The following is a 19,395-nucleotide window of genomic DNA, read 5'->3' as shown; positions in this document are numbered from 1 at the left end:
ATTGTCTGTCGGGTGCGTCTGTAGATGTTTTGGCCCAAAAAAAAAAAAGCAGAACAAATGAAACCGATTTTGTAACTGTACTTCCTTTTTTTCCCCCTGAAGAGATAGGTACCGGTAATCTCTTTGTCTTTAAATAGAGTGATTCATCCACAGTGATGATCTGTTGAACCTTTGAGCTGACGGGACTGTAATTGAAAACTGGTGACATGTTAACCCACCTGATTCCTGCTTGCTTTTCAGCGAGACGTGAGCAATTTTAAGAGTGTGGAAATCTTAAGAAAACTCTGCGTGTTGTTTTTGCTGTGCATGGAAAATGGCCACACACGCGCAAGCAGCATGAGCCACACACAAATACTCTTCACACGCACATACACAAGCAGGTCTAATTTCAGGTAGCATATGGATGTTTTATAAATGTAACTTGATAGTTTTTTTCTTGTAGCGCCTCCTGAAATTACCTCTATGCTTAAATTTCATAAACTGTTTTCACATCGCTTGAGCTATGGATCATCTCCGGACTGCACATCCCACACTCATCTCCACAGCTCAGCCTTATCTGTGGGGTCAGTCCTCTTCTTCCCATTCTCTTTGAGGGCGTTCCTCTGCCCTGCAGGCCCAAGCCGAGCTTTAGGCCCGTAATTCCTGTTAACCTGATGTTGAAACTCTTCCTTCAGCAGTCCATTACTGCCAAGACAACCAAGCGCTCGCTGCCTGCGGGGTAAGTGCAGCTCGTGCAGACCACTGGGAGCCAGCACCAGGGAATACACACACTCTGTATCACCCAGCAGAGTAAACAGAGGCAGAGGAACACAGACATACACTCCACTAACTGGCAGGAGAGTGCCTGATTGTTAGCTTGGTAGATGATTTACACTCCGCTTCAAGGTTGAAAGCAGGTCCAACCGACTTTAAGTGAAGCTGAGGACGTTTTTATCCTTGCAAACCTTTCAGAGAGTAGTTTCCATTTGTCTGCAACACTGTCGTCAGGTTAGTTTAAGAGCAGAATTATCAGCCGCTGGATCTGGGATGGAATGACAGCGTCGGCTCATAGAGATAAATAAAGAGTTATTAAGCGTCATTGTGTAAACAGGAGGTTTCATGGGATTTTAAAACAACTTGCCTTCAACGTCAAGTTGGCGTGTCTCTGTCGATGTCTGCGTCGCTAGCGTCCAATTATCCAACGGCAGCTTGAGCGCCGTCCTGTGCGCGTTTCAATAAGACGTTGTAAAAAGCACTAAACTCTTATTTGACTAACTTGGCTTTGTGCTGTCTGCTCCACTGCCGGTCTTATCAGTAGAGGAGTTCCACTGGATCTGGTTTATACTGTGGATTCAAGTGTCAGATATATGGCCCTGCTCTGACTCTGGTTCCTCCTGAGGTGTTCGGGCTGTCTAGACACAACGATGGATGGGAAAGCCTCTACACTTCAAAGATTATGACATTACAAGTTCCTAATTACATTCGTAGAGTCAAAAATGAATTTCTATGCTGCAGCCTCATTCATTCAGACTGGTTCGAGATTTACGCTTTACTGCAAGGCTCACTGACGACTCCTTTTGTTCCCACGTCTCTCTTCTTAAATCTACTTAACTTTGGTTTCTGCTTGGTTTTCCCAGGAATTTGTTTGTTTCAGGACATTAACTTTACACACTCTTTGTTGTCATTGTGGACAGTGAGGAAGTTATGTAATGGAAGCATCATAAAACTGTTAAAAATGCCAGGTCCCTGAACTTAAGAAAGAACAGAGCAGCCAAGACACTTGAGTTTTTACGGGGTCTGCGTTATACGTGGACCAGATGCACGGATTCACATGCTTGTTGTTAGTTTTATGATGTCAAGCTCTGAGCTGCAGATATTTCAGCTGAGCCGGGAGAAGCAGCACCACGGCATAATCTCTAGCTGGAGACCCGTTGCAGACCTTGGCGTTGCTCTTCACCTGGTAGAGGCGTGGAAATTTGGCCGGGCCGCTCGGTTTCTACCTCCAGACTCTTGCTGCCACCAGGCTTTGTTTTATGTCTTTCTGCGTCAGGCACTTGAGGGTGGACAATTTGTTTAGGCAGCTGAAGATGGAATTGTGCATACTGGAGGATTATGAGATCGCTGGGTGATTTGTGAGTTGGATCTCCTCAGAGCTCCAACTCAAACATCCCGTACTTGCCGTGGTGTTAAATTATGATGCCCCGACATAAACGCTCTGGATTAAAACACCAGAATGAGGAGATTCCTTAGCATTTGCGGCTTTCTGACAAATTTATGTACCTGCCAGTTTGTCTTTGGGCAATGTTGCAACATACGAGATAAAATATTATGATGTAGGATTTGGTGGAAAAAGTAGCAAGAATATACTGAAACTACACGCTCTGAAAATAAGCAGCTCTACGTTTGAAAACAACCAGAGCCAGAGTGTTTTTTTTTTTTTTGCTTCCTCTGAATGGATAGATTTGTTCCCAAATTCCTTCGTGTTTAAAAAAAAAAAAAAAAAAAAAAAAAAAAAACTGAGTAAAGCTGTCAGGGTTTTGTTGTTCCACTGTAACACATAACTTAGACAGAGCATGGTTTTCATGCTCCTTTTGTACTGAAAACAGAATGACACGTACAGATTTTCAAATATTTGTAATAATGCGTTGAAGCTGAGACTGTTTGACCCATCCATGTGGATAGATGAACTAATAATGACAGGAAGTAACACTGTTTTGTGTCCCTTTGAACTCCACCGTAGAGGGCAGCTCTGAGAAGCTTCACCTTGAACTGATAAAAGCAGTGAAATATCGCTTTGTTTATCCTGCTGCTCAAACTTGGAGTGCATTATCAAAGGAGAAACCAATGGAAGAGTATTAGAGAGAGTATGTTTAAAATCTTGTAAATCTTGGGAATTTATGTCAGGTGACTTAAGGGACCTCACCTTGCCCTTCTGGTTTCTATTGAGCCCCCAGTCCCGCTGTCTGTACCAGCGAAGGAGCATTTTTTTTAATTTTATTTTTAGGCAGGATTTAGCGCGTTGACCCCCTGGTTCTCGGACGGGTCCTCTCAAGCTCAAGGGAGATGACCAAGGACCCCCTCTCTAATAAAATGAGGCTGGGAGTGATTTGGCTTTAATACTGGTGGCCCGGATGCGATGGTGTGTGATTGACGGGCTGTGATGGAGAGCAGGATGTCGGCAGGGTGAAAATACCATTAATGGTATTGCTCATTTCTTAAAGTGGGGGTGGCCGCACTGTTTGCAGAGGTTTGATCACCCTGCTTTCCACCCCCCGCGCTTTCATACCCCTCGTTGCACTGCGAATGCCCTCTCAACCTGAGCTTCACTCCTGCAGCGATTCGGTGCTTCAGCTCAAAGAACTTAACACAAAACTTGAAAGTGAAGTTTTTACCGCTAATGATGACATCAGTTCACGTTTCTCATTTTCCCCTCTCATGTTACGACAGCCCTGCTGTTGCAACAAAACATCCCATCATTGTGTTTTATAGCCTGTAATTGTGTGGTGGGAGGCTGTGCCCCGCAGGTCTCCTCCTAATGGCTGTTTGTGTGTTGTTTTAGTGGCAGATTTACATGTGGGAGGGGCACAGGGCAGTGATTTACTACCAGCAGTGCCACTGACTGGCTTAGAGACTGACTGGCCCTGCTCCCTGTGTGTTCCAGGTGATAGTGCAGTCTGGCCGCCAGCCCAGCGTGTTGCAGAAACTGTGTCAGCTGCCCTTCCAGTACTTCAGCCACCCACGCCTCATCAGAGTGCTCTTCCCCTCCCTCATCTCGGCCTGCTACAACAACTCTCAGAACAAGGTCATCCTGCAGCAGGAGATGAGCTGTGTGCTACTGGCCACATTCATTCAGGTAAATATGGAAACCGCTTGCACATGATATATTATGGAAACACCAAAAAATGTAATTGTGGTTAAAAAAAGGTTAAAACATACCAATAATCAAAAAGATCCTTTTGGCCTTAAGAAACGTTTCCTCTAAATAAAGTATCCAAACTCTCCCACATCACAAGGAGACCTCTGTGCATCAGCTGGTCGACAAATGCTCACGAGGACCCCGGCGAATCTGTATCACGCAGGGTTTTACAAAGATAAATGGCTTCCTTCACGGCGGATTTACCTGCCACTGGTTCAACTCCCAGTAAACAGCTTGTCTCCTTCATCTTCCTCTGACAACAAGCCCCCTCACCACCCTGAAACCACCACTGTTTAGACACCGATTAACTTCCATTCAAAGGGAGACAAGCTATTGTCATTTCTTTCAAACAAAGCAATAATGCATGGTGTCTTGCCCCACCGCACCCTCCTCCTCCTCCCATGTTTGAGTTAACCTCAGTAACATTCCTCCGAGTGGAACAATTTAATCCAGGAAGGTTTAGTCCGCTGAGTAAATCACCGTGAGATTGAGCAGCTTTAAATTTGGCTGGAAACTTCTATGTGCTATTTAATTAATTTAAGATGAGACAAATGCAGAATACTGTTTGATGGTACTAAAATGTTTTCGTCTTCCTAGGACTGTGCTGCAAATGAGAAGGAGTCAGACAATAAAACTGGTAAGATGATTTAATCAAATTAATACTTAAATTTGTAATCGGTTCTATAGTTTGAACGGCTGTTTAGAGGTGTCTGTCTCGCATGTCTAATTCATCCGGTCTTAGCTTTTTGAATGGACTTTTTAAGGCGTAACATTTTCTAACGTCTTCTTCAAAAGAATTGAGGATTTCTGCTGGACAGCAGCTCTAATGTAGTTGTTCTCTCCTGTCTTCAAAGTCCTCCAGCTACTGGATCACGGTGAATTGTCCAACCGCTTCCCAAGAGATCAGTGGGATTCAGCGCTGCAGTTTTTTCTCAAGAAGCAGGAGGAGTGATGGAATTGCACAATGTAATAAGCATTTCAAAATGACTCGTGGAGGTGGTTTGATTTCTTTGTGACTCAAAGTCTGCACATGGATGAATTGTATTCTTCCGACGTCAGACACTTTGTCATATGTTAAAAAAAAGGAGAAAAGAAAAGAGGAGCCTTATCCTTTTTTGGCGCATCTGTTTTGATTTCCTGGAAATCTGATCGATGTCTAAGAAGAATTTGCACAAATCGTCTTATTTGTATCTAACAGTTAGAACAAACGCACAACTTCTCCAGTTAATGTAATGGTTCCATTTTCAAAGCAGTGACTGTATAAACCTGACTCATTTACCTACACTGTAATTTATCCTTTGCCAAACCTTTTCCTCTGTACTGTGTTAATTTATTGAATGTGAATGACCAGAACGTTTTCTGTAGTCTGCGTGATGTCAGTTACAAGAAAGATCTCTTGCCTTTACTGAAAATGTGTAACTTAGTGTTTTCCTTGTTGTCTTTTTTTCTTTCCGTTCTCTCTTTGTTGGGGAGCACTTACAACAAAATTAATATAATTTATTGAGTTATTTACCTTTATGTAAAATAAAATACTTAATACCGATGTGTTGTTCTCCAGTTTCATTGTGTGAATTTAGTGTAATTCTCACTAAACATTTCTGCTCTCATTTGGCTTTGTGGTGAGTCGCTGACTTGAATAATGATGATTTGAATGAAAATTGCAATTTCTAGAAAGCTTGTTAATTTTTTTTTTTTTTAAATGTCAAACATGCACGATGTCATTTAAGTCTTCACAAACTGAAACCTTCAAGGATATTAAATGCAATTTTTTTTTTTACTCTAGTTCAAACACCACCAGACCAGTGTGTGTGTGTGTGTGTGTGTGTGTGTGTGTGTGTGTGTGTGTAGCTGCATAAAGGAAACTACAAAAATAAACCATCAATAAGCTCCTCTTTGCATTTAAAACATTTGTAAAACAGGTGGAAATTGTGGGAACTATTTAAATGTCCCTGTGTGCCAAGTTAAATAAGAGCTAGAAAAATCTTATCAAAAGACTCCCCAGTCTAATATTATCCTGTTGCTGCTGCTTAATCTTCTCGCTCACATGTTAAACATTTAGCTCTTCTTAAGGACTCGACAGGATTTTTAATTTCGCCGAGACTCCGTTTCCTTCACTGATAAAAGCCGATCCTCCCCAACAAATTGTTGAGGTGTAGTGTGTCAGTCCCGGCTTGACCTGCTTGCTCTCTTGTCCAGCGGCTATTTGTCGCTCAGGATTCCTACTGGAATGAAAATAAACTCAAGACACGCCAGGATGCGTCCGCAGGCTGGGAGTCCCCTCAGCTCTGCGCCGCAGCTCGTTTTTGTTGTGGGTCCATTCAGCGTATCCTTTGCAGGTGATGCCAGATGTAGATAAGGGGCCGCCGCTGCCTGTCCTCTGTCTAGACTTGCAGCCTAACCCCGAGCCTCAGGTAGGCATATATGGCCCTGCGATACTTGTCTAAATAAGAGCAATTTTATCGTTTTATCGCCATAGCTGGAACAAAACATTACGCATGAGTTGCTATAAATAGACTCCCAGGCTTCTGAGGGGCATAATAATAGTAATGGTGTCTAAAGAAACACAAGGAGGCGAATTAAACAGGCTGCTGCCTATTGTGTCTGACTCAGTGACCCATGACACATTGGCCAAATGCTTAATAATAATCTTGTCAGCCATCAGTCAGCGATCCACTTGACTCAGAAACTGAGCAGGCCTAAATATAAGCGGATTTTCTAAGATATCTTGGCTCCTACAGGGTGTCCCAAGCTTGCAGCTTAAGGACACAGACAGGGAGCCCCCTCCAAAAAAAAAAAAAAAAATATACACATTGCTGAAATTGTCAACTTCCGATTGCCCAAACAGGTGTACATTTAGGTATTTATTTGAGTTTTTGCAGAATTATTTCTTATAAAAAAGGCGTAATGTATCTAAACCTTTTTTTTTTTTCCTCCTCCAACTCCCAACTTGAAACAGTGTCAAACATTATAAGCAGCAGATGGGGTTTCCATTCCCGAGGATTTATTTTGCCGGCTATAATTAAAATTCTTCCCTAAGTTTATGGAACAAATGGAATTAGCATGCAATAATCAATTGTTTTATTGATAAGATCAGCTATGTCTGTCCTCATAATAATAAATAATAATAACTTATTTTCAAGGCGATCAGAGCGCGTTTCTTTCTCTTTCTCTCTCTCTCTCTCTTTCATTAGTTTCAATAATTTACAGGAGTCGATAGTGAAACTTACAAATCATGCACATCTAGTATTTTTCCTGACAAACATACTGTAAGCGTTAAAACGTCCAGTACAGGCTCACGTGTTCGAATCCCACCTCGTATTCCCACCGTGTCCAGTACAGGTGTTGGCATCATGGTAGAAAGGAAAGGTGTCCAATAGCTTGAAAGCCCATAGTGTCCATCAAACAGCTGTGTGTGCTGCCGAAGTGTCAATGAGCAGGACGATGAGATAAAATGCCAGGATGTACAGGGGATAGTCAAGACGTCCAATCCTCCGGGACCTGAATGTATCCTCCAGTATAATCCATCCTGGTCCCTTGTTCGTTTTTCTTTCTTTCATTTTTTTTTTTTATTTTTTATTTTTTTCTCCTTGATTGAATGTCACTGAGGTCTTTGCCCATTTTGCGCAATAGGATGCGGGTGAGCGCCCGGGGCCTCCAGGTGACCCCGATGCCCGTTCACGTGTCGACGGGACTCGGCACCATACTGTTCGGTGTGTCCGGTAACTGCGACGACAGAGAGGTCACATCACTACCCGAGGAGTTCCCCAGAGAGCCCGACTCAGAGAAAGACACCTGCCGGAGCAAAACACTCAGGGTCAAATATGTTTGAAAGCCCAAAATAAATGAATAAAATAAAATAAAATAATAAAAACTGTTTTTGTTGTCCCCACACTTCAAATAAAGCCCAGTGAACGTGAAGTGTGAATGAGCTTTACGGCCAGGACCAGGCTGTAAGAGTGTGAGAGCCCCATGTGCATGTATTTTTATTATCCCTTTTTTCCCAAAGCAATATTAAATAAATCTGTGTTAAAACGTGTGTAAATGAATCACTCATGATACCGCCTCATATCACATATTTATATGAGCAGCGTATCAAGTGACTCCACGTGGGGCCTTCAGGAATCAGTTTGGCACAAAACAGCTTTTTTTTTGCACAAGGCTGTAATTTTGTGATTGGGTTACTTTAGGAGGCGAATTAAGTTGTTTTAACTGGATGAAAGATGCCATCATCATCTTCGTAGTATAATGACTTAATTTTTTTATAGCACCAACTTAGCACGCTGATTTTAACACACCCTCTTATTGACTCACTGAGAATCCACTTCTGCTACTTACTTAATAGTCTTTCATTTAGTTTAATACAATTAATTTGATATAATCCTACCAGTTGTTGGAAAGCAGGCTGGTCCAGGTCGGTCTGCAGGGCAAAGTCGCTGAGGGATTTCCACGGAGGCTGGTAGGTTTGCACCTCCACAGGATTCCCCTGCACGGTGTTGTCGTGCCGGATGGGACTGCCCGCCACCAGAGGTGTGCCTGTCAGGCCCTGCAGATTCTACAGGACGGATGAAAACACTCAGTTCGCTACTTTATCCACTGGACGGACAAAGCCAAGTCAGAATAAACACATGCTCTGCTGTTCAGTCACATGATTTCATACAGAGGAATAAAACTATATGCTTGTGTGGAAAAAGAAACCACAAAACAAACAAAAACCTTATGAACATTAACAAGAGTATACTCTATAAAATGCTAAATAAACATTTATGGGAGTTTCTGGAGCCGCCCTCTGCAATGGCTTGCTTCATTTCGGTCTGTTATTTATTTTCTTTAACTGTAAAATCATTTGATTCAAGAATTCAGTTCACAATAATTTACTGATCTGTGAAACAAATAGACATAGCATGTCTATTTGTATGGATATAATGTCTATTGATAAAGACATTGTTAAATTGCTGTTGGTTTTACATTTTTTTAAATTAGATTTGTGTAACACAATATTGATTTATTTTTTAAAATTCACATTTTTTCAGAAAATCTGATTTATTTCCGTTTTGTTTGTTTTTTAAGCAGCAGTGCTTTTTCATTATTTCTGTCTCATGATATTGAACAAACACGTGACAGTGTGTATATGAGCATTTGTTTAGCTGAAGCTATTTTCTATATTATTAAAAGAAACTTGTAACAGTAAACTACAGTAATAGGCCGGTGTTGGACAATATGCACTGAGCTTGTTACATGAGAAACAAACATTGATCCCTTTAAAGAGTGTAAACCTGACCACTCACGGTTTTGTCGCTGTGTCCCTGCTGCTGGAGCTGCTTCATCAGGATGGACCTCTTCTTGTCTTTGCAGCGCTTGTTCTGAAACCACACCCGGATCACCCTGGGGCTCAGGCCGGTCATCTCCACCAGCTGCTCCTTCATCAGGGCGTCCGGTCTCGGGTTGGCGTTGTAGCAGGTCCGCAGGGTGTGGAGCTGCTTCTCGTTGAGCACCGTCCGGACCCGGGTGGTCTTCTCGGTCTGCTTGTGGACGTGGTTCCGGTGATGAGGAGGGTGCCTGACGGTGACTGGGTCTGAGGAGAAGGACATTTCGAGATAAATATGAATAAAATAAACAATAACGTGTTCCAACTGTGAGAAATAAAGATGGTTATCCAAGAATTTCTTCAAAAAGAAAAAAAACTCAAACGATAACAATTTAATTTGTTTTGGATTTGATTTACATCTATAAGAAATGGTTAACAATGAATAAAAGCAACAAATAGCCCGATGAGTATTGCAGTGATCATCTTCTGGAAAAAGAACAAGCTATAAAAAGTATACTGTGCTACTGCAAGGTCACTGCACTAGAATAAAACTAAGAAAATAAGAATTATTGGACCAAAATTCATTTTCAAATTAGAATTTGATAAAAGACTAATCAGTATTATTCAGTAGACTCACATTTTTCAACAGAATAACTAAAGCTGGGCCCCCCTTAATAATAATAATAATAATAATAGTAATAATAGTAATAATAATAATAATAATAATACAGTCACAATTCGAGCCTATCTGTATCATTTCCTATGCAAATATCAATCTTGTACCTGAAATGTGCAGCGGTCTGGTGTGGATGTTTCCCGGACTGAGCGGGCTCCCTGCAGAGGCCCTCTCAGCCAGCAAGCCGTGATCCGCCCGACACAGGAGCTCGTCCTCCCGCAGGGAGAACTCGTCCCCCGGCAGGAGGTGTCGGCTACACACCGAGCACCGGAAACACTCCATGTGATACACATTGTCCCGGGCTCTCATCACCAGGTCGCTGCTGCAGAAGCCCATGTTACACTTTGCGCATTTGATGCCAAACAACCTGGGAAGTAGCACGGGGATGTGTTAACCCTGATCTTGACTCCTCATGCAGATGCTCGGTCCACGTTCCAAAATAAGCACAATAATTTATTAGCTGGTGCGGTGATCCTCGGAAAAGAATAGCTGGATGTCAGAGAAATTTCCTGCACACTTTTGGCAACTTTTATTACTCACCGTGCGCCTTTTCCACGTATTTGGATATTATCGTTATTATATTCATATTCAACACTTTCCTTTTCTTAATATCTGTCAGATCCTCTACAAATCCAGGAGTATAAAATATCCCAAAAAACTCTACTGAACTCTTACCTTGCATAATCTCTTTTACAGTAAGTTTTTCCGTCCCGGACGAAACAAGTGCACGTCTCGTCCAGGTACTGGTTGCACTCTGCGCACTTGAGGCAGGCTGCATGCCACTCGAGGTCCGGGGAGACTCTCAGGATGTACTGGTCGTGTATCTGACTTCCACAGCCCACACACATTGCGATTCCCGACTTCTCTGTGAAGTAGGAATGCATTAATGCAACACCGTGTGTGCTTTTTCAATCCGCATGACATCCCTGTTAAACCCTTCTTCGCATTAATCAGAGAATCTATTGTGCGCGTATCACAACAAACATGCAGATCCTTCCAAGAATATTACAGAATAATTATAATGAGGCCCCAGGAGCTAAAATTATCACCAAGTGAGACATGGGTTAGAGCAATGAGCACCACACTTATGTAGTTACACATAAGTTATGCTGAACATATAACATGCATATTTGTGGTTTTTCGTCTCGGTATTCTTCTGCAAACCTGGAGCGATTATTCATGAAATTCAGGAGACTAAACACCGATTATAACATAAAAGCAAAAATTTAAAAAAAAAATAAAAAAGCCGCAAAACATCCCGAGGTTAGTAAGTTGAAACAGAGGGAGGCTATTCTTACTTTTTGAATGATCCCCCATATCATCCAAGAAAGAAGTGTTGAGCAGAATATCCACCATACAGGAGAAATAGCCGGGTGCAAGCAAACAGATGGAGGTTGGAGAGCCGCAGAGGAGACCGTCCCGTCCCTGGCCGGATGATAAACTTGTATTCCTCCTCCGAGAGGTGGAGAGAAAACAAAGATCATCGACCAGTGACGTCTGCAAACCTGGACCTCTGTGGGTCCGGGGGAGAGGGTGCCATGCAAATCTCCCTCTGGACCCCTGCGCTTTTTGTTCCTTTGGTTTCTCGGGTTGCCTTTGAGAGCAGTTGTCTCTCTGTGTGTGTTTTTTTTTTTTTTATAACCTTTTCATCCCAGAGCACTGCTGGTCTTTCTCTGTTTCGTGTACGTGAATGTAATTTTACAGCTCAACAGTTATGTGCGTGACTCCAGACTGGTTGCTGGTTTTATTTTCTTTCTCATCACGTCCCCTAAAAATTGTAGTTCAAACACGTGTTGTTTATGACATGCCCGTCCCTGTCAATATACTATTCATGCATGTTATCTTTTCAGCCCTGTTTGTCTTCCAGTGAAGCCAGTATATCATGTTTACAGTGGCAGGGCTAAAATCTAGATATGCAGATATGCAATTTGATAAATTGTTATTTGCATGGTCTATTTGGTTATAATTTGGTTGTCTATTGTAAATACTATTAAAACGTGCTGCTTGTTTTCTTTTTCAGTGACTCTGAAAGTCAACCAGTATTCGCCACTGTAGAGAGCCCTCTACTGGATGATGTACTGTATCATATAAAGCTGCATGATTAAGAAAGAAATGTTTTTTCCCTTGTGTCAACTTCTGTTTTGGAAAATCAAGTCTAGGCTAATACCGATCACTAAACATTCAAATAAATAAATAAATAAATAAATAAGGAAGAAATAAAAAATTGGTAAATCTAATTATTTAGTTAATCAGTCCTTTGCAATATAGTGAATCTGATGGGCCAGACTGTGTAAATATCCATTTGTCAGATTTCCTGTGTGTGTCTCTCTCCTCTTAGTGAAAACACAATGTTTAACGTCTGCTATTAAATTATAATATATATATTTATATATATAATATATAAATTATAATCAAATGTACTATATGCCTAATTAATCAAGGAAACGGGAAACTTTTCTTGCAAAGGTTCACTTCCTTAAATTTGTCGTGAAAGTGTCAGCACTAGTATATATTTACTTAACTGAGCATTTAATTGAGATCTGCTAATATGACATTTAGTCCTAACAAAGTTTTTGGTCTTTATGCTGCTTGTTACCAGGTAGAAAATAAAACCTAGTTGCATTATAATCAAGAAAATACTCTGGTAAGAGTAGAAAGACCCATATGAGTACATTTCCAAAGCAGAGTTAGGTTAAATGTCTGCTTTAGTGCTTTATTTATTTTTATCGGAGGGAAAATATGAACAAAACATTTATTTTGAGAACGTGTTATGATGTTTGAACCACGTTTCAGCTGGTAATATAAAATATCAAGCTCCTGTTTATTGTTCGCAGCTTTATACTTTCCAAAATAACAAAATTGTGGCCGTAAATAGAAAGAAGATGACCGGAAGTTACCGTTCGCCTCAGCACATCTCGCGAGACTTCATCTCCTCGCACATCAGATGACCTTTGGCACAGTTTATTTTCTGCAGCTCTGAGCAGCAAAGCAGCCTCGAGGATCCAAGATGAACAGAGCCTTTAACAAAACGAGCGTGAAGCATTTGGTAAGAGTGTGACTGCTCTCATTTACACACAGATTTGGCTGCATTAGTGCTTGTAGCAGATTAAAAAAACACGAACGCGTCGTTTACTTAACTTGCTTTTTGCAGCAGCAGGCTAGCAGTTGGCTAGCTCGTTCAGCTGCTAGACACTATGCTAACAGTACTCTCTGACAAGTTAGTGGTGCTATTATGAATTAGCTCATGTGACAGTGTTTTATCTGAAGATATCTCTGTATATTGGCCTCAGTGTAAAATAGCTCCAGTACCCGCTTTAGTTTTTCACCCTATGCTAATTGGTGTTAGCACAGCTAGCCTAGCAGTTACGAAACCTGGGGACGTTAAACAACAGTTATGAAACGGTGAATCTGACATTGACAGGCGTTACCAAAGTGTTATGAACGCACCTCTAGTGAAACGTAAAGGATTGCAAGACAGGGTTTAAAAAGTAGCATGCGATATTAAGTGTTTTCTCTATGTGGTTGACTTTATCTGGATGACCTTTAATAACTGGTGGCGTGAAGTCCTGTCCAGATGAGGCTGGTATTGTCCTGTTTTACAGAACCAGATGCAGCTGTTTGAACCTGCAGGCTGTTTGCTCACTATCTTATCTCTTTTTGTAGACTTGCACACACACGAAACTTCTTCCTAGATGATCTGAGACTGTGTTTTCTAAATGCAACAGAACCCGTTTGATCCACATATTACAGTTTTGGTAGAGCATATGTTTATGAAATGCGGCAAATTATTTTCTAGAGCAGATTCATATAGCAGTAGACTATTTTGATTCCTGCTTGCATTTTATTCCAAAATCACAAAACACTGTTTACGTTTAACCTTTAGGCACTAAAACCTATAAAAAGTTAAAAACAATAACAAGATTGCAAGAAAGAATTAGGTTTTTAAGATCTGTTATCTTCTTTTTTTGTCTAAATAAAGAAGCTGTTTTGAGAGGAGTCTCCATAACTTAACATGAACATAACACCATCAATATATATATATATTTTTCCATACTGATGTACCATGCGTATTGACTGAGATGTTTTCTCCCAACAGACCGGTCTGCTTCAAAGGTTTCAAAGCACCTTGGTCATTGCTGAGCACAACAATGAGAAGCTGACCCCGATCACTCTCAATGCCATCACCGCTGCCAGTAAATTGGGTGGCGAGGTGTCTTGTCTGGTCGCTGGAACAAACTGTGCAAAGGTAACCCGAGCCTTTTGAGGTGTTGTAATTGTCATATCATTGAGATTTTAGATATTGAGGGTCTTCAAACATGTTTTTGTGTTTTCAGGTTGTGGAGCAAATCAGCAAAGTACAAGGTGTAAAGAAGGTTCTGGTGGCCCAGCATGATTCTTACAAAGGTGCCCTGCCAGGTATGTGTCACCCTTTGCCTGTTATTTATTTTGCTTTTACTTGGAGAGCAAAAATTTACTGAACGTGCCTCCTCTTTTTTTTTTAAACACATTATTTCATATTTGCACGGTCCCATATATTCATAGCTGGGTGAAGGGCATCTTGGCAGTTGTAACTAAGGGAGGGGAGGCTGTTATTCATCTGATTCCCCTGCTCATATTTTAAGGTGTCTGGAGTGGGCATTGCTGCAGCCAGAGCTTAGCCTGCAAGCAACCTGATTCTTTTTTGCTTTCTGCTATTTTTTTTTTCCCCCAGAGGAGTTGACTCCACTTATCCTGGAAACACAAAAGCAGTTCAACTTCACTCACATCTGTGCTGGTGCATCTGCTTTCGGAAAGGTAAGTCGGTACATGTTTCTGTTATAATATTTAAATCAAATCAGAAGCTCTTACTTTATACCTTCATGTTGATTTGTTGTGCTAATAACTAAAACGTTCCTACCATCGACACAACTCTGCACCACTCATGCCTATCAGCCATCTACAAGTTTGTCAACTAAGATCCCATTTTTCCTGTGTAGAACCTGCTTCCCAGAGTGGCTGCCAAGTTGGATGTTGCCCCAGTTTCCGATATTATCGAGATCAAATCTCCAGATACATTTGTTAGGACCATCTATGCAGGTAAACCTTTTCAAGATCTGATTTTTTTTCCTGATTAGTTCAAGATTATTTACTGGAAATGCTCATTTGACCTGCATTAGCGGCAGTTTCTGGTATTTTTTCTTAAATTGTTAAAGTCAGGCTTTAATGTGTTGTACTGAATGTTTTTGTTAAATGTTTCTAATGCAATGTTTGAATGACGCAGGAAATGCCCTCAGCACAGTGAAATGCAACGAGCCCATCAAAATCTTCACCGTCAGAGGAACGTCTTTTGAGGCAGCCTCAACAGATGGAGGAAGTGCTTCATCAGCAGAAGGTGTTGCATCTTACTCTGACTCTTCCTACTCAGCTTTTTTTTTACTTGACATTCTGGATGTTGTTTAATGACAAAAGTTACGATGCACATCTACAAACCTTACTTTGTCATCGCAACTCTTACCTGTGATCGATGATCCTCTGATCTGCAGTGGCTGCCTCTTCTCCCACTGGAATTTCTGAGTGGCTGGAACAGAGTCTGACAAAGAGCGACCGTCCAGAGCTGACAAGTGCAAAGGTCGTGGTCTCAGGAGGTATGCGTTAACTGTCCATGTTTGTCTTATTTCTAATGCAGTGTCGCCAAAGGATGAAACTGAAATCCAAATTATGGGTTGCTAGAATTTTAGTATGAATTTGTTTTCAAATCCACATTCTGTGTATTTTTGTCAAGGCACTGCTCAGTTTGGGCGTCACATGTTGTAGTTGGGAACACAAAGACCAAGGTTTAATCTTTATATCTGACCGATCTTTATATGATCAGCTAGAATAATGGTGTCCTTTTTTTCCAGGGAGGGGCTTGAAGAGTGGAGACAACTTCAAGCTGCTTTATGAACTGGCTGACAAACTGAACGCTGCAGGTATTATGGAAACTTTGTTGTCATTTCTTACCCGAATCACAGTTTTTTTTTTAACTTGACTCACATTCATATTGTGCATTATTCTTTTTCCAGTTGGTGCATCCAGAGCTGCCGTGGATGCTGGTTATGTTCCTAATGACATGCAGGTTGGACAGACTGGCAAGATTGTAGCACCGGTAAGTTATTCAATATCTGAATGGGTTCTTTGGGTTGATTGGTGTACTGTACAGCAAATGAAGAAAAAGAACTACAATGAAACATTAGATAGCAAAAAGTAAATGGTTAAATTCAAGCTTAAAGGTGGGCAACACTTGAACTCAGCTGCAGTGTCAGTGTGCACATTTGCCTTTGATGAATGCCCCTCAGCCTTCACACGGCAATTCAGTATGATCACGTTGGCTGCTCTTCCCTTTTAAAAAGGTTAATGTCCCATTATGTGATTCAGTCGGGTTACCCCAGCTGTGATTATCCACACATTAGGCTTCGCAAAATGTGCATGATGGCACATTTAGAGCCTTAAATGATTTAGCTGATCCATTAAAGCAGAGCGCAGCGGATGTCTGAGACCAGGCCAGACTCTCCACATTGGATTTTTCCAAATGTTTTGACAAGCTTGTGGAATTCGACTCAGTTAATTAAATATAATTTCAATCGTGTTTGTTTTTTCTTTTCTCCCCCCACCTACAAGGTTGCAAATGTTTGTCAGGGAACTGAAAGATTCACATTTTATTCATACACGGCTTGCAAGATGATCTCTTCCGCACTGATTAAAGTAAAATAAGTGTTTTCATTACCACGCAGTTTAGTGTAAGCATCTTTGAGCTGCCAGATATTGCACCAAAACAACGACTACTTGGCTGCATTGGAGCGAATTTACAAAATGCTCTTCAGTCCAGATATTTATTTGTGTGTAAAGGTAAAAGTGGCGGGAGTAAAGAAGACACTGGGTGATTCACACATGCGTAGTTATTTCCTTTTTAGGGTGTTTTTGGGAAACATTAAAAAAATAAAAATCTAGTTTGAATAATCACTTTAGAATATGTTGTACTTTCTTCTCTAGTTAGTAGTTTCTGGGATCATTGTCTGTCTGGTAGAAGAGGCCTCTTAATTCATTTTCTGCATTTACGAGACAACATTGTTTTCACACGATGATGATTTGCTCCTCTGGGACTTCAGCTGCAGCATTAAGTATACACTGAAATATTCATATGGCAGTGCATTAAAACAGAGATGTTTTTTCTTTCCCCGCACGATTGGGAAACCGGGATGGCTAGTTCGCCACAGACAGCACACCCATGATCATTATAGCATTAGACAAGATATTTTACCTGTTCCAAAGGCCTGAGATTAAACTACAAGCATATAACGCTTGTTGCCTTCTGTTCTTGTCCACAGGAGTTGTACATTGCTGTTGGTATCTCTGGAGCCATCCAGCACCTGGCTGGAATGAAAGATAGCAAGGTAAAGTCACTCGAGACACATGGGCAGATATTCCCACGCTCCCTTGTCTGTGTCTGCATTTTCTTAATTATTTTTTTGACTTGTAATATTGGCTTTACTGAAACTCGTTAAGATCAAGTGGTCTTAGATTTGAGTTTGGTCACAGACATCTTGGTAAAAATATGGTACAAGGCAGCATTTGAAACTGCCTGACAGGGCATGGATTCACACATGTCACAAACACACATGCTAAATGGAAACATTAGCATAATTCTGACCTTACACTTGAAGTCTAAATTCCTTTCTTGTTTTTTAAGATTTTTCCTGTGAAATCAAATACAAAGGAAACGTTTTAATTTATTTTTTTTATTATTTTGTCATGTGCGTCTTTTTTTACTCAGACTATCGTTGCCATCAACAAGGACCCAGAGGCTCCCATTTTCCAGGTGGCTGACTATGGATTGGTCGCCGATCTCTTCAAGGTAGGCGTCCAGAATTGATATTACAGCAATAATCTCACATTAGGAAACGACCAAGCGTCACCTGGATTCTGGATTTTCTTTGCGTGTCTTGACTCCTCAGAGCCCTGAGTGACAGAATATAACATTTTCATCCTCGCTGATAAATTTTTCACGACGCCTTATTCCACCTAATGGAAATGTGCAACTCTTGAATTATTAAGCTCTTGAATTAATCCGAGGAGACTACTGGCTCGAGATAAACACATTAGCATCTCCGGAGATATAAAAACTGATCAATAGTTGCATAAAAGTCTGCTTCAGTTTCTTTATTCAGCCCTCGCTTGCCAGGCCACTTATACGCTTAGTTGCGTTGTTGTGTCTAGCTGGAGATAGTGAGCCAGGCGTGTTGGCACAACTAACACTGGAGTCCAGCGCCGCCTGTGAAAGGCTAGTAGGCTATATTTTCATTTGTGTCCTGTTGGTCATGTTTTATTTAGCCCCTCGGTAGTGTCTGAGCAGACCAGGTGTCCTGACAAACTCTGTAGAAGTGATTAGTAATAATAGCTAGAGGCAGCAGAGTTGTGACCTACTGGGCGAGATCATCTTACATGTGATCACTCCTCAGATAACTGATTAAAATGGATGGGCTTTCTACTTTTTCCCCAAATGGACAGTTGATACCCCCGTACCGAGGGAGGCGGTGACTGATGGTTCTGTTCTCAGCTCACAAGGAGAGCCATTTGAATAATTTTGCACTCATATTTACCAGGACAGGCTTTGGAATCTGTCTTCTTCAAAACAACACAACATGCATTATCGTCACGGTAATTTATGGGCCAGATGTTTTCCCTGCTGAGTCTTGCTCTTCATTTATCAAAAGATAAATGGTTGTATACCTGCAGCGCTCCTGATGCAGCTCATTTACATAGCGAGCACGACCCAAACTCAGAAATGTTACGAAAGGAAAACGACATGGAATCAGAAAACGATATGGAATACGCTTCGGATGAAAGTCAAAGGTGTCACTGAGCATTTATCTTCATATAAACCGTGGAGATGCATCACATGGTCTTAGCAGGGTCCATTTAGTTGGAGTTTTCAAGACTGCAGTAGATACATTTAACAGAATAGATTTGCTGAGATTTGAACAGCCATAATGCTAGTAAAACATCCCATTAAGCCTTGATTCTGTTTTCTCTCAAGGCTGTTCCTGAGATGACTGAAGCGCTGGGCAAGTGAGAAGAAAATCCCACCAACTTCCATCGCGTAAAGCAAGACAGAGACCACAGCGCCTTATGAAATGTTTGATGCCGAGTGTTTGTGTGAGATCTCTTCTCTCTGGCTGTCTTCAGAAGAACATTCTCAAGAATAAATACCATTGTTATATTTACAGAACAAATGTTAAATGTCATTTGGCAGGGGGGTAGCGTTTGCTTTCGGTAGTACATGTCTTGTAATTTGTATTTAACTTTCCGGTACAGTCAGGGCGTCCTTGGGAATGCTTTACTCTGATGTAGCTCTTCATGCTGACCTAGAGGATCTGTAATTATTGAGAAGCTTTTAAAAATATATTAAAGTGACAACTAACACTAGTTTTCTTAATTTGCCATGTTTCCTTTTATTGAGTTCAATTCGCAGTGCTGCCGTTCCATGATCAAGATAGAAACTGC

At 41.2% G+C, this 19,395-nt stretch overlaps 3 protein-coding genes across 3 annotated transcripts in view; 2 read left to right on the top strand and 1 right to left on the bottom strand.

The window, feature by feature from the left end:
- scaper (S-phase cyclin A-associated protein in the ER) overlaps positions 1–5,429 on the top strand; it is a 57,001-nt gene extending 51,572 nt beyond the window's left edge. The window contains exons 29-31 of the mRNA XM_084555295.1: positions 3,641–3,832; positions 4,493–4,532; positions 4,750–5,429. Of these exons, the coding sequence (XP_084411421.1) occupies positions 3,641–3,832; positions 4,493–4,532; positions 4,750–4,847 (330 nt within the window). The 3' untranslated portion in view covers positions 4,848–5,429. The remainder of the gene's footprint in view (positions 1–3,640; positions 3,833–4,492; positions 4,533–4,749) is intronic.
- A 2,141-nt stretch (positions 5,430–7,570) lies between these two features.
- Positions 7,571–12,836, bottom strand: isl2a (ISL LIM homeobox 2a; the record flags this gene model as incomplete). Its single annotated transcript, XM_084554539.1, has 7 exons — positions 12,774–12,836; positions 11,175–11,329; positions 10,552–10,741; positions 9,984–10,243; positions 9,181–9,467; positions 8,280–8,447; positions 7,571–7,687 (listed from the first exon to the last, which is right to left on the bottom strand). The coding sequence occupies exons 2-7, from the start codon at positions 11,230–11,232 to the stop codon at positions 7,571–7,573; spliced, it is 1,080 nt and encodes a 359-aa protein (XP_084410665.1). The 5' UTR covers positions 11,233–11,329; positions 12,774–12,836.
- Positions 12,801–19,305, top strand: etfa (electron transfer flavoprotein subunit alpha). The gene is made up of 12 exons (XM_084554538.1): positions 12,801–12,922; positions 13,973–14,122; positions 14,211–14,292; positions 14,588–14,670; positions 14,853–14,952; positions 15,137–15,247; positions 15,399–15,500; positions 15,756–15,824; positions 15,918–16,000; positions 17,220–17,285; positions 17,666–17,746; positions 18,929–19,305. Exons 1-12 carry the CDS (start codon positions 12,884–12,886, stop codon positions 18,962–18,964), a joined length of 1,002 nt encoding a protein of 333 aa, XP_084410664.1. The 5' UTR covers positions 12,801–12,883; the 3' UTR covers positions 18,965–19,305.
- The last annotated feature ends 90 nt before the right edge of the window (positions 19,306–19,395 follow it).

The sequence above is a fragment of the Chelon labrosus genome (assembly GCF_963514085.1).
Source record: "Chelon labrosus genome assembly, chromosome: 11".
NCBI lineage: Eukaryota > Metazoa > Chordata > Actinopteri > Mugiliformes > Mugilidae > Chelon > Chelon labrosus.
Note: the sequence above shows the minus strand (reverse complement) of the source record. Positions and strands in the feature narration are given on the sequence as shown.